The 13,017-nt window shown below is 34.3% G+C and overlaps 1 protein-coding gene across 7 annotated transcripts in view; it reads left to right on the top strand.

The window, feature by feature from the left end:
• Positions 1 to 12,822, top strand: part of ARL13B (ARF like GTPase 13B) — a 48,310-nt gene extending 35,488 nt beyond the window's left edge. For 4 of the 7 annotated variants that reach the window (XM_084515655.1, XM_084515656.1, XM_084515657.1 and 1 more), the window contains 6 exons: positions 1,069 to 1,271; positions 3,593 to 3,689; positions 4,157 to 4,379; positions 4,848 to 4,964; positions 5,428 to 5,496; positions 10,506 to 12,822. In XM_084515655.1, the coding sequence (XP_084371781.1) occupies positions 1,069 to 1,271; positions 3,593 to 3,689; positions 4,157 to 4,379; positions 4,848 to 4,964; positions 5,428 to 5,496; positions 10,506 to 10,582 (786 nt within the window). In that variant the 3' untranslated portion in view covers positions 10,583 to 12,822. Of the gene's footprint in view, positions 1 to 1,068; positions 1,272 to 3,592; positions 3,690 to 4,156; positions 4,380 to 4,847; positions 4,965 to 5,427; positions 5,497 to 7,261; positions 7,306 to 10,505 lie in introns of all 7 variants that reach the window. The other 3 variants (XM_084515661.1, XM_084515659.1, XM_084515658.1) reach the window with 2 other exon arrangements.
• The last annotated feature ends 195 nt before the right edge of the window (positions 12,823 to 13,017 follow it).

The following is a 13,017-nucleotide window of genomic DNA, read 5'->3' as shown; positions in this document are numbered from 1 at the left end:
TTTGTGCAAACCTGGAATAAAATTGCCCCAGTGTTGTCTATTATCTTAGTTTTCTCAGATAAACAAGTTTAGTCTTCTCAGAGAAACAAGGTATTGTTGCCTATACATCTTCTCCCTGATTAGGTTCTGCTACAGAATTCTGTAGGGTTGTAAGGTGAATAACACTCATATTTGAACCTTATTTTAGGCAGTGTTGGAATGTATTAAAATGCAAGCAATGTTTGGCACTCTAGGGGGGAACATAACAGGTCAAAATTACTTTTTTCTGTTGTAAATTTTACATACCTTATCTGGCTATGCTGTAATTTAAGTGCTTGTAACTGAAGATATAATACAGGGAATTTTTAGGTGGTATGAGTTGAGAAGGAAGAAAAATTAAAGTAAAATAAAGTCATGAACATAAATCCCAAATCAATCAAATCATACAATCAGTACAAAATGTTTGTTCTTTGTTTCAAATAAACAGTTTGAAATATGCACTTGCTTTTAATTGAGTTAAAGACCCATACAGGGTTCCAGAAGATTCTGGAAAACAGTTCTGAAGAGATCTAGAAAGGTCTGCTAGTCCTTTTATATGCTCTAAACATGAATCAAGCCATGTCTCTCTGGTTCCAATTAGAGCCCATTATACTTGTATTCGTGACTATGAACATGAAGAACAAATTACTCTTTTCCTATTTGCAATTTCCCATTTCTTGAGGGCTATGATAAGTTTGAAACTTCTTCTCGAGGGAAGAACCAGTCCTGTTCCTTCAGTTGTTTTCATAATTAGATTTTTTTGATTGTTCTATTCCTCTTGATAGCTTCCAGTCAACCTACGTCTTCTTTCAAGTGTTTCATCCAAGCTAGACTAAGTATTCCAAACTAATTTAGCAATGCTTTGCACCTGTCTTCCAACAGATTTGCCTAATCATGTTTCTCTTGCTTGCTGATGATAATATCGTAAAAAAAAGTTTCATTTTAGTCAAGATGCATAATATTGTTGTTTGGCTGGGTTCTTGTTTTTGTTTAAGTAATGTGATTAGAACTGCAAATAATTTTCCCCTTTTTTCTTCCTTGTATTTACAGGAACCTTGCTCAGCTGTCATGGGCTGTGGGAAAAAAATTGATAAATCAATAAAAAAGGGTTTATATTGGCTTCTACATATCATAGCAAAAGATTTCGATGCCTTAAATGAGCGCATCCAAAGAGACACTACTGAACAAAAAGCATATGAGGAACAAAAGAAACGAGAACGAGCTGAGCGAGTGAGAAGGATACGTGAAGAAAGGTAATTCTGTAATTTCTCCTACCTCGCTTTCCTTCTTTCCTCTCTCTCTAAGATGCTTGATTCATTTTTGTACATAAAGCTTGTGGGAACCCTGCTACGATTGGCTTACAAGCCAAGAGCCTTCATATTAGAAGTAATGACCTGAATGCTAAAGCTTTTCTTTAAGACCTACAAGTTTTTGCTTGGTTCACTCCCGTCATTATTTTTATTTTAACTCTGTGCTGGAGATGTACTATGAGTCTGTGAGTGAGAATTGTAAGACAGTTGTGGAATAAATTTGGTCTTGCCGGTATAACTTCACAGAAGGCTAACCTAAAAAATCGTATTGTCATTTATTTTTAATATGCCTTCAAGTGTGTCCTAAGATAAACTTTTATTAACTTAAATAACACTCTCTAATCCAAATGTGAATATGGAAGAGTAAATGTGAAACTTTACTCAACAGAATGCTTGATAAACTTTAGGTTATCCATCAGGTGTGGTATGGAGGAACTTACGTTGATGCAGGGGAACCAGGGACTTGTGATTTATTTAGAGTCCTTGTGGCTCTGCAACCTACAAAGGTTCCTATTAGAGACTGTTGTGAATCATTTTACTGGAGCATTATTACAAAATCCTCCAAGCACCCCTTTTTCACTGTCTGTCGTATACATGCAGAGACCTGCAAGTCTCAGTTACTGAGAAGTGATTGTGAAGTTACTGGGGAGTATTTTGGCTTGTGCTCGTGTTGATTTGTTTTACTCCAGTCAAGTAAATCACTTAGACACTATAATTGATATGAATATGTTTTAAACACTTGGAGTTTGTCACACGCTTAATGTATGTTTAGCAAACATATAAAAATGCACATGCTGTTAGTTTGCCAGATGTTTGCATAGACGAAGCCCTCTGACCATGTTGGCGCTCTGCCATGTTGGGAGATAGAGAGAGGAGGGCTGACTGTGGAAAATGTCTCAAAGAGAATGTCTGGTAACGTGGGCATTTTCCATATATTCTGTTGCTGATCAGCGATCATGACAGTGTTCATTCACTGGAGGAATACTTGGATCGGGATTAAAGGCTTAAATTGTTTCCCAACTCATTGTGTCTTAGAAGGAAGCTAACTAGTAACTTGTGATGTTTTATCATGTAGCTGAGGGATTGGCTCAGGTTTAGGAGACGGCATTTTTCTGTTTATATCAAAAAAAAATAAAATCTTACTATAAGGAACAGGTTCCTTATTCGTGATTCAAGTAGAGTTCTGTTTCATTCCATGTTCTAATAATTTCCCAGACTGCTCTATTTTGTTCAGATGTGCTTCCCTGAATATTTTCTCAAAATGCATTTCCTCCACAACATGCTACAGTGTTAGTAGCAATCATCTTGTTCCAAATGGAAAATGAGACAGAAGTAGTGCAAGTAAATTTTAAAATAGCATTGGCCTTTTCTTCCAAGCTCCATGGTTTCATGGGTAGATCAGCTCAGTTTCGTTCCCATCTGTGCCTCTGAACAACAGTGTTACTTCCTTTCTCAGCATTTGCAGCTGTAAAATGTATGTAACAGTGGCTTCCTGTGTGTAGGTAACATTAGATCTATTGATGATAAGTGTTTGAACATAGTATATTAATAATATATTATTTAATCCATGGTAACTGAATATTCCTTGCACAGAGATCTAGTGCATACAGAATAGCTGGTGCTGTTGCAATAACAGTATACGGAGCAGCATGCATCTTTTTGAACTTTCTCTGAGTCACTGGAACAAATAAGATTCCCTAACTGTTCCTATATGTACTGAATAGCTTGTCACATGTTCTTCCTTCCATATATTAAGATGAGTCTAGACTTAGAAGAAATGGACGCGTATTAAAAATAGAAGGTGATGATTTAGACAGTATGGTTTCTGACAGTGTAGTTTCTTTTTAAAGTTGAACACTTAGAAATAATTGTTACAAAAGATTACCAGTGAGAGCATTTCAGCACGCTATTGAACGATCAATACCTTCCAGTTACAGAAGCATTCTGTCACATATTTGGTCCTTAGAAACTGCTTCCGTTTTCTTAATGTTTTGCCACGTAGCAGCATGTGTTTCTATCACTGACGTAACGTATTTTTGCTTTATTTGCCTGTTGTTGTGATATTTGACAAATGTCTTTCAAAGTACAGAAGCATACTGTAAAAATCAGCTGGCATAAATTAGAGGATGAGCTAGATGACCTAATGACTGTTCTCTATTAAGTAAAATTTATAGTATGGTTTCTTCATAATTCTTTGTTCATCTTTCTCTCTCCACTTGCAACAAACAAACAAAAAACACAACAACAACAAAACAATAAAAAAGGGAAAGAGAAGAAGGAAGGAGTGTACCTGATGACGAGGACCCTGAACCTGGAAACTCTGAAAATCCCTTCCAGCCTATAGCGGCTGTAATCTCTGAGGTATGAGAATATGTGGAAATCTGGATCATTTTAGACCTACTACTAACAAATGTCTGAGAGGTAATGAGAAAAACGGTTCATTTGAAAGAATTGTTTTAAGTCTGTACACACAAAGCCTTTTTTTTAATCTTCACAGTCTTGTTTTGTGTGCATTGAATCAGTGCTTTCATGTTACGAAAATCACCTGTTGTTGATTCAGGGGGGAAAATATAGACAAAGTAAGATAAATGTATTATAACCAAATGATTGAAAATATTTGCTAATTAAACTAGTGGATATTCAGGAGTGGAAAATATTCACGGTTTATCAGTATCCAAAAAAAAAAAAGGATATTAGGAATATAGGAATATTCTGCTTTTAAAATAACCTAAAATAACCTTTCTTTTATTAATAGTTTACTTCATTAGAAGTTGTAAAAAAATCAAAACAAGCAGACAAACATAAATATATATTGTTATTCTCATTAGAATGAAAAACAAATGGAAAAGAAGCGTTTAAGGCTGGAGACTGAAAAGGCTACTGTTGTCTCAAAATCTCAAACAGAACAGGAACAAATGGATGCGCAGCAACTGTCAAGTAGCAGTAGCCAAAAAACAAATGATGGTAGACTAGAAACATGCAATTCTACAGCTACACAGCATTTGCAGCATGAAGAAAATGAACAACAAGCCTCAGAAAGCCATGACTCAGGTAATGCTGCTTCCTTTAAATTTTTCGTTTAATGTTACTTCTCATGTAATTTTTCCCTGTGTCTGCATTACTTTTCTGGACACCATATGGCAATTAAATCTTTTGAAAAAATACAAATGCACCATTAGGTTATTGTACTGAAAAAAAAACTATACTTTTAAAAAGCGTGAATTTGTTGGTTTAACTGAAATTGGATTTTTTTTTTATCATATCCAAATTGCCATCAGTAACAAGTTAAGTTGAACTTAAGAAAATTTAGTTTCCACATATTTTTTGCTTACATTTTGTTCTCCATAACAAAGCATGCTGTGAACATTGTACATTACACAAGCTTTTGTTGTATTGTACAAGTCTGGAGTGAAAAAGCTGATGCATCTCACCCCAACAACTGTATTAAACATGTTTAATTTAACATGTTTTCTGAATATCACTGTATGGTATGTAATGCTTTATTTCTGCTTGATATAGATAACAATAAGAAGAAAAATAAAAAAACAAAATTAAAAAGGGGCCACAGAGTGGAACCCATTAATGCAGAAGATGCTGCTCCCAAAATTCCTACACCACCACCATCTCTTCCACCAGGTAAGTGTACTACCAAACAAAATAATTGATGTCTCAGTTTGTGTTTTTTAAACATTTAAAATATTAATTTGTGAATGGCTAAACTAAAATGCCTTCATGCAGAGTTACGCTACTGAACCTTCCTCTCCGAGAAATCTTTGATGCAGTTTCACACATCATGGTCTGAACTTTCAGCAGTATTGATTTGATCCATTTCATGGGGGGAAGTTTTTATTTTCACACGCGCAAAAATGTCAGACGCTAATCAATTTTTCATCAGTGAGTAGTCAAAATACCAGTATTTTTAAGGGTAGATTGGTTTATTTGAAAATTATATCATCAATATTCATCATATATGTATAATATATTACATACTTTTCCATTTCTAAATGCTTTGAATTCTCCCAAAAGGCACGGCTTCCATACTTGTTATCAGAATCAAGTGCAGTAGTGATGTGTTTTGACTGTCTTTTTTTCCCTTTAGTTGGCTGGGGAACTCCCAAACTTAATAGACTTCGAAAACTTGAGCCTCTTGGTGAAACACATCATGCTGGTAATTTAAAATATTTTGGGTTTTGAACTTTTTTAAAGCTTTCTCCATAATTCATGCACTTTTATATTCATTTCATTCTTCATCCTTTTTTTTTAATTCTTAATGCCAATATTCTTTGACTGAAAGCAACTCTTTTGCTTAGTAGAAAGCATCTTTTTAATTTTTGAAGTTTTCTTTGCTTTTTTTTAGACAAAAGAATAAGTTTTCTCTGATTCCTTTGCAAAGTTTAAAGTGACATGGGATATAGAAAGCTATTTATTTGCTCAGCAGCATGCAACTAAATATAAAGTTGTATATGACAGCGTAACAGGGTCAGTTACTTTGTGTGCAAACACATATTGCTTTCAAAATGAAGATGTCAAGGTATTTTTCTGCTGTTCATGTGTAGACAGCTCCTCATTATCTATTGCACTGAGGACAGGGTTTGGGTTACCTAGACTGGAAAATCTCTAAGGTGTTAAGCAGAAAGAATACTGCAGAAACACTTAGGCAGGACTGCAGAGATCCAACTGGGCTTATTGATTTGGTTCTGCACTGAGCTGTGTGATTGTTTCCACACTGATCTTATCTGGAACTGCTAATTACTTCACAATGATGAACCCAAATGGGCCCCGTGTATTTCTGTGGTTTTGTGAACTGTAGCTTACCTACAGCTGAATTTGTGGTGTGTAATCTGACAGTTTATGTTGCCTCTTGAGACAGTCTACACATTCTTCGACCTACTGCTTCTGTTTATGTAGAGTTCTAAAAGCACAGACTATAAGCTTTTTGTCAAGGATTTGGAGTGTTTTTTTGTGTGTGAGAAGCAGAGCTTAGGACATGTGGGCACCCATGCATTAATTGCATTATGTTAGCAATTCCAAATAAGATACTGCAATCCCAGCTCTGAAAAGTCCAACATAAATTTGACTGCAGAATTGAGACTTCAATTCAAAACTTGGTTATTGGTCTGCCAGGAGAGATGTCAGAGGGAAAGTTTGGGATCTGTCTGGTGCTTTGCTTTTGAAGAGCCATGTCCTTGAAAGTTCACAAACTGTTAGGAGAAATAGGTTTAGTAACTTTAAATGTCAAGGTTCAGTAGGTACAATATTGATTTTTCTCTTTATTGATGGCTGATATTATTTTTCGAGGACCACAGGTGATGTTTTTTCATATCACAAAGGCTGGAAGGGACACAGGTCATTTGGTCAACTCCAACTGCTCTAGCAGGGCCGTCTAGAGCAGGTTGCCCGGGACCATGTCCAGGCGGCTTTTGAGTATCTCCAAGGACTCTACAGCCTCTCTAAGCAACCTGTGCTTTCTCAGTTTTAGATGAGGAAGTCTTCATTTTTCCTTAAATTTTTATTTCTCAAATTTTGAAAAGTCAAGTGAATATGGAGACACATGGAATAGCATGAGGGGAGGATAACCAAACTAAAGCTATGGGCACATTTATGCAAATTGAACAAAGAGAACGTTAGTTCAGGAGTTTATAGAGAAAGGAGCTCAATGTTTCTGTAGTGATCCTTGAATCATTTCAAGACCGGGTTAAGTTCGTGTAGGACAGCATCATGTGGACATACCTGCTGAACTTCTGAAGCAACAGAGCTTCTCAGCCAAAGGATAATAAACTCACAAATAGTCAAAAGCTGAGTAAAGAGGAATTAAAATATCTGAAATTATATATTTATTTTTCACAGGAATGTAATTAATGTGCATAAAACGTATTTTGTAGTATGTCTTTCAGAAAACTTTAATCATTAAACTATCTTGCTCTTTTTTTAAGGAGTATAGAGAAAAGAAGGCAAGAAAGAAAATCCAGATAAAGAGGTAGGGAGGGGAAGAAAGGGAACAGGTGATATATATATATATATATATACACACACATATATGTACATACATACATTACATATATATATTTTTAATCTGATCTGATTTTGTAGCAAGAGCCTGGGTAGAAAAAGGACAAAAAATCTTAAGCTAGATTCCATACTCAGAGATGTGTAAGCTGATGTAACCTGAGATCTGTGTTTATTTAGTTTATTTGTGAGATAGAGATGATAATTCAAGTCTTTTGAAATCTGAAGATGGAATAAATGTTGGCAGGGGAACGATCTCACGGCCAGAACAATCTATTAACCAGAGATGTAACCACTGAGGTCAGAAGAAATTTAGAGTGTTCAGAGCTTTGCAAATGAATTCAAAACATTGCCTGCACTTCTCTCAGAGATTTGCTTTCTCAGGGATTTTGTTAACTAACAGAAACAGGGTAGAGCAGCAAAATGCGCTTATTGAGATATTTCCATGTTTCTTGTCACACTTTTTACCACAAAAAAAAAAAAAAAATAATTTCAACAACCTGCCCTCGTGGAGTTCGAATGGATTCTCTGTCCTGATGCTCTTCCAAAGGCACTTCAAATTTTATTTTTTTTTTTAAATGAATGCTGTGGAGAAGTCTTTACTTTCTGCTTACTAAAAGCTTTTCTGCTTTTAAACAAAAATAAATAAATAAGTAAAAGTTCTTCATTAACCTCTCTTCTTCATCTGTTTTTGAATATTGCCATTTCTGGGGGTATCCCCCCTCCTCACCTGCCCTGCCTGTCCATCCCTTGTGAAGAGCCCGTAAGCATCCATCATTTTAACATTACAGTTACAGGCCTCTTCCCACCACGTTTTGTTTAGGCCAGTGATGTTGTAGCTCTGGGACTGAGCCAAAGTTTCTAGCTTGGTTTCATGTTAATTAACACGAGTGTCTTGAAGGCACAATTTTCAGTGAAAGCTTACAAGTTTTGTTTTTTTTTTTTTTTTTTTTTAAATTCCTTTATCTGGAGCTTTGGTAAGGCTTTCTTCTCTGTGGTTCTCAGATTCCTCAAGACGGAAGAAGAGGTGAACTGTTTCATCCAGCAATATTGAATTCTGTTGACCTCTCTTGCTTTGTCCACCAGTTAATGGCCAAGTGTCTGTAAAGTCTTTGTGTATGGGGCAAATAAGCACCTACCTTCTTACAGACAAGGCTGAAAAAATGCAATTCCAGTCAGCTGTCCAGTGGGTGCTTGTGTCAGGGTTTAAACTAAGGTTGGTTGTGTCTGTAGGAGCAAGGAAAGAAAAAAACTATTGAACCTTTTGAAGTATTTAACTTAGTCTGCTTTTAAAATTTTAAGGAGCCTTGTTTATTCATAGAGGTTATTTTCAGGAATACTCTGAGTCCATATCCAAGAGTGCATCACTTAATCATTTGATAGTTCCTCAATGTAAAACCTTTATGCTTTAAAACAAATTTGAATTTTCCTGGTTTTCTGCCAGTCCATGAAAAAACACAAGAATAGGTGTTTCTCAGAATTCATGTGCTTTCTAGTACAAGTCTTTGTTAGTTTAGGAGAGCAGTTATTCCTCTGATTTTGTGTTACCTTGTTATTTTTTTATTTTTTTTTTTTGGAAGTAGCACAGAGAAGTTGTACTGACATTGCTGCTGAAATATATAAAATGAGCGTGGTGTGAGGTTAAAACAGCATACAAAGGTCTGGTTTTTAATGCTAGATGTTCTTAGTTGTAAATCTGTCTTAATGATTTAATGTGCAAACTGAAAAATGTGTTAGCGATAGGGTTATTTAGTATATATATTGAGTCATTTTTGTGTCATTCTTAGCAGAGAACATTATGTTGGATGTTTAGGCAGAGTTAACAGGCCGTCAATTCTATAAATCTTTAATTACACAATTATTTTCACTAAACACTGCAATTTTTTCAGTCATGGTAATGATTCTAGCACAACACTTGGTAGTAAGTGCCTATTTATTGTCACTGGAGGATACATTTGCAAGAATGATGAACTTCTCTTATTATAGGAACTAAAATTGTCTGCCAGTTGTAAAGCTGTGTGCCAGACCTCAAGAAGCTGACTAATAAAGCATCCATTGTACAGGTTTTCATTTACCCGAAAATTATTTGTTCCACTGTTGCTTTTTGCATGCTGCTGTAACACTGACCTAGCTGAAGTCAAAGGATTACAACAGCATAAAAGTATTACCATTTTACTGATTAAATGTTAGGATAACTAAAATAGTTATCCTACATATGCGTACACATGTTCTCGTAAGAGCAATGAGATCCAACTTGCTTGCTTTTGTTAACTTTAGCTCAGAGATGTGGTTTCAATGCAAGTTATTCTCAATATAGATCAAGTGTAATATAGCTTTTCTTAGAAAAATAAGATTTATTAACCGTAAATTTTGATGGCACATTGAAGATTTGTTGAGGAGGAGATTGTCCACATAACGGAAATTGAAATTTGAATGCTTCAAAAAGCTGCTTTTAATTTTTCTTGATTTCTATCTGCTTCCTCTTACCATCTTTCTTGATATTTTTTTTTTTGTCCGTGTGTGTGTGAAATGCATTATGTGTACCACTCTGCATGTTTGTTTTCTTTTTTCTTTCATGTCACTAGCAAATGTTTGAGGATACTTACTTTCTTCTGGTATGTTTAATAACTTTTCCTTGAACATTTTTCCTACTGTAAATTACTTTATTAGCAGCAAGAGATACCTGTTATACCTCTATCTAAAATTTCATAATGTAGTTATTCAAGAAAGTTCGTATGGCTATCAAGGTTAGATATCATGCAAAAATAATAGCAAAATTTTGGATGCTGCCTAACATTATCACTTAAAAGTTTATTGCAATGCGTTATTTACTACATCAGCATTCAAATTTTTATATTTCATTTTCTCAATTGTTGTTTGTAAGCTTTGGATGTTTCGTATATTTCGTGATGTTTGTAGGTTATTCTGGATGTAATTTTGCAAATGCTGATGCATGTATAACAAAATGTAATTAAATGCTGGTTTGGCCAATGTACCTCTAGACATTAGCACTAGGCCTGAAAGTTGCTTTGTAGGAATTAGCTCTAAAATAGTAGGCTACCTAGCTTTCATTAATAAAACAAGAACTTACTGTTTTTAAACAGCCTCTTAAGCAAGGGAGATGGAAAATTACAGTTTAATGTGTTTTTGTTTCTGGCGTTTCTTATACAGATTTCTATGGAAAGCCTCTGCCCCCACTGACTGTACGCCAAAGACCCAACAGTGATACGCATGACATCATCGCTTAACTGGATCATAGATAACATCTAAAACATGTGGTCAAGAAATTATATTAGAAATGGGTTTTGCCCTTAAAGGAAAATTAAAAATAATAATAATAAAAAAGACAGTCCAGCAGCTTCTTGCAAAATAATAAGTTGGTAACGACTAAACGTGGAGTTCATTCTATCGTACTTGGTTGATCAGACTTCCTTTTACTTTTCACATCACCAGCTCTTCTTCAGGATTTAGAGTGAGTGCAAGAAAGGTCTGAGTGTCCACAGAAGCTCCTATGAACGTGGTATGGAATATGTGTTGGGTTTACGTGTGAAAATACATAAACTACTGTCTTTCTTCAGCTGTAAACCTGAAGAAAAATACTTTCAAGACCGCGTTATGGGATTGTATGTTCTCATCAAGACCTTTCACCAGGTGCTGTGCAGTGATTGGTATTTTTGCAGCTACTAAATAGTTCTAAAGCATTTTATAAGATTCATGTATGTTAGGGTGAATATAGGCAGGTTATGCAACAAATACTGAGTATATTTTTTTAACTTTTGTAAAACTATTTGAAAATTTGAGTGGACGTGCATACCTACTACCAATAAGATGATACCTAGAAAGCATTGGAAAGCTGATAGCCAAATACATGCAAGTAGAACATGTTTGACTTTCACATATTTCTTGCAGTAGCAATACCTCTTATTAAGGATTACATTACCAGAAGCATATTTCCTATTTCTGTCAGTCTGAAGGTGGGGGGGGGGAAGGTAGAAAAGGGAAGTTTAAGGTAAATACATTTTATACAAAATTATGCTATTTGAAATGTCTGAAAGTTTTCTTATGCATTGTTTTCTTAGTTTTGTTAACTGAGTTGGGTATAGGTAATAAATTCAGTTTGAAAAAGAGCTGAATGTTGTATTGTCTACTATGGCATATAATAAAATTGCACATAGTGAAAGTTTTGCACTAATTCAGCCATCAGTTCTGATGGAAAACTGAATCATCCAATATGCATATGAACTCCAGCACTTTTTAATCTCATCAGTACTAAAATGCCATCTTGAAATCAAAACAAAACAAAACCAACTGAATTTTAAGGAGTTATATAATACTTCTATGTAGTGTTTTAATTTTACATTTAAAAAAAATACAATACAAGGGATAGGTAAAACGGGTTAGAATTGGATATATTCTTATTTATATTATGTATATGATGTTTTTCTTCTTACATTGGAGACAATCATTGGTATATTGTGTAAAGGTATGTAGTTATGCCACTTAATTACAGCAAGGATGAAACCACCATTCAAAGGTTTTTTGAAGAAGCGCTATTTGATTTTCTATTACAGTGTCTTCCATCATGTAATATTAACAAATGATTTTAGTAGAAGTTAAATAAATGCCATGGTTATATTAATCACTTTGACATTAGAAATCTTTGTCACATAACCCTTAGGTCAATGAGTTACACAAATATAAACATATTAATTGAACATACTAATTGAAATGACAAGATTAAGATTTTTTAAATTATGAGTGGAAAACATGATCAGACTTAAGAATATTAAGTTTGAAGTGGGTAGAGAGAAATATTCCAAGCTTGCAAATTTAATATAAAGATGAAACAATTTGTATGTAACTGTCAGTATGAGAGTACTTTGTTGTATTCTAGAAGTGCAACGTGATTTGGTTTGATTATTCTCAGGATTTAGTCATTTTCACTTAAAACAAACATGATGATTAAGGAGGGGAGTGTGTGTGGGGGGGATTGCATGTAAGTTTACATGTACAATCCCAGTGTTATTATTTTTGACTGCATTGCCACCTAAGTGTTTTGGCTTAAAGGCTTCACTTTTGCTGACTTTTTTTTTTTTTTTTTTTTTTTTTAAACAGCTTTAGTTTCTAGAAATATATTACCCTTTTACTTTAACACTAATCCAAAATAAATTAATAGAAGTCTATTAAAAATGAAGCTAAATATTGCTGTGGAAACTAAAATTGAGAAACTGAAATGTAAACTATTGTTACTTATGTGTGAAATGTGTATTAAGCGTGTTGTGTGTGGACACATCAGTTTTGTTTCTGCTTTTAAAGTAAATTTGTACCAATATATGACTTAAGTACTAAAATTTTTTTCATACAAGTTTGTTTATGAATATGCTTTGTAATTATTTACTACAGTAGCTTTTTTTAGTACTTTATGTTACCTTGACTTTTTATTTGCTCATGTTTACATTTATGTATTGAATAAAACTAATGCACAGTATCAATCTTTCCCATATTATCATAAATTTCCCTTTTTTAAGCAAGTATAATCATAAGTGGTTAATGTCTACAAGTCTCACATTGCTATCATGTACAAAATAGATACCCTATAGATGGAATCTTTGCATATTTTGACAAATGCAGTTTGGTCAAGTTGAGAATATCATGATAGATTGACATTAGGATATATGTATTT

Source organism: Aythya ferina (genome assembly GCF_964211825.1).
Source record: "Aythya ferina genome assembly, chromosome: 1".
Lineage (NCBI taxonomy): Eukaryota > Metazoa > Chordata > Aves > Anseriformes > Anatidae > Aythya > Aythya ferina.
Note: the sequence above shows the minus strand (reverse complement) of the source record. Positions and strands in the feature narration are given on the sequence as shown.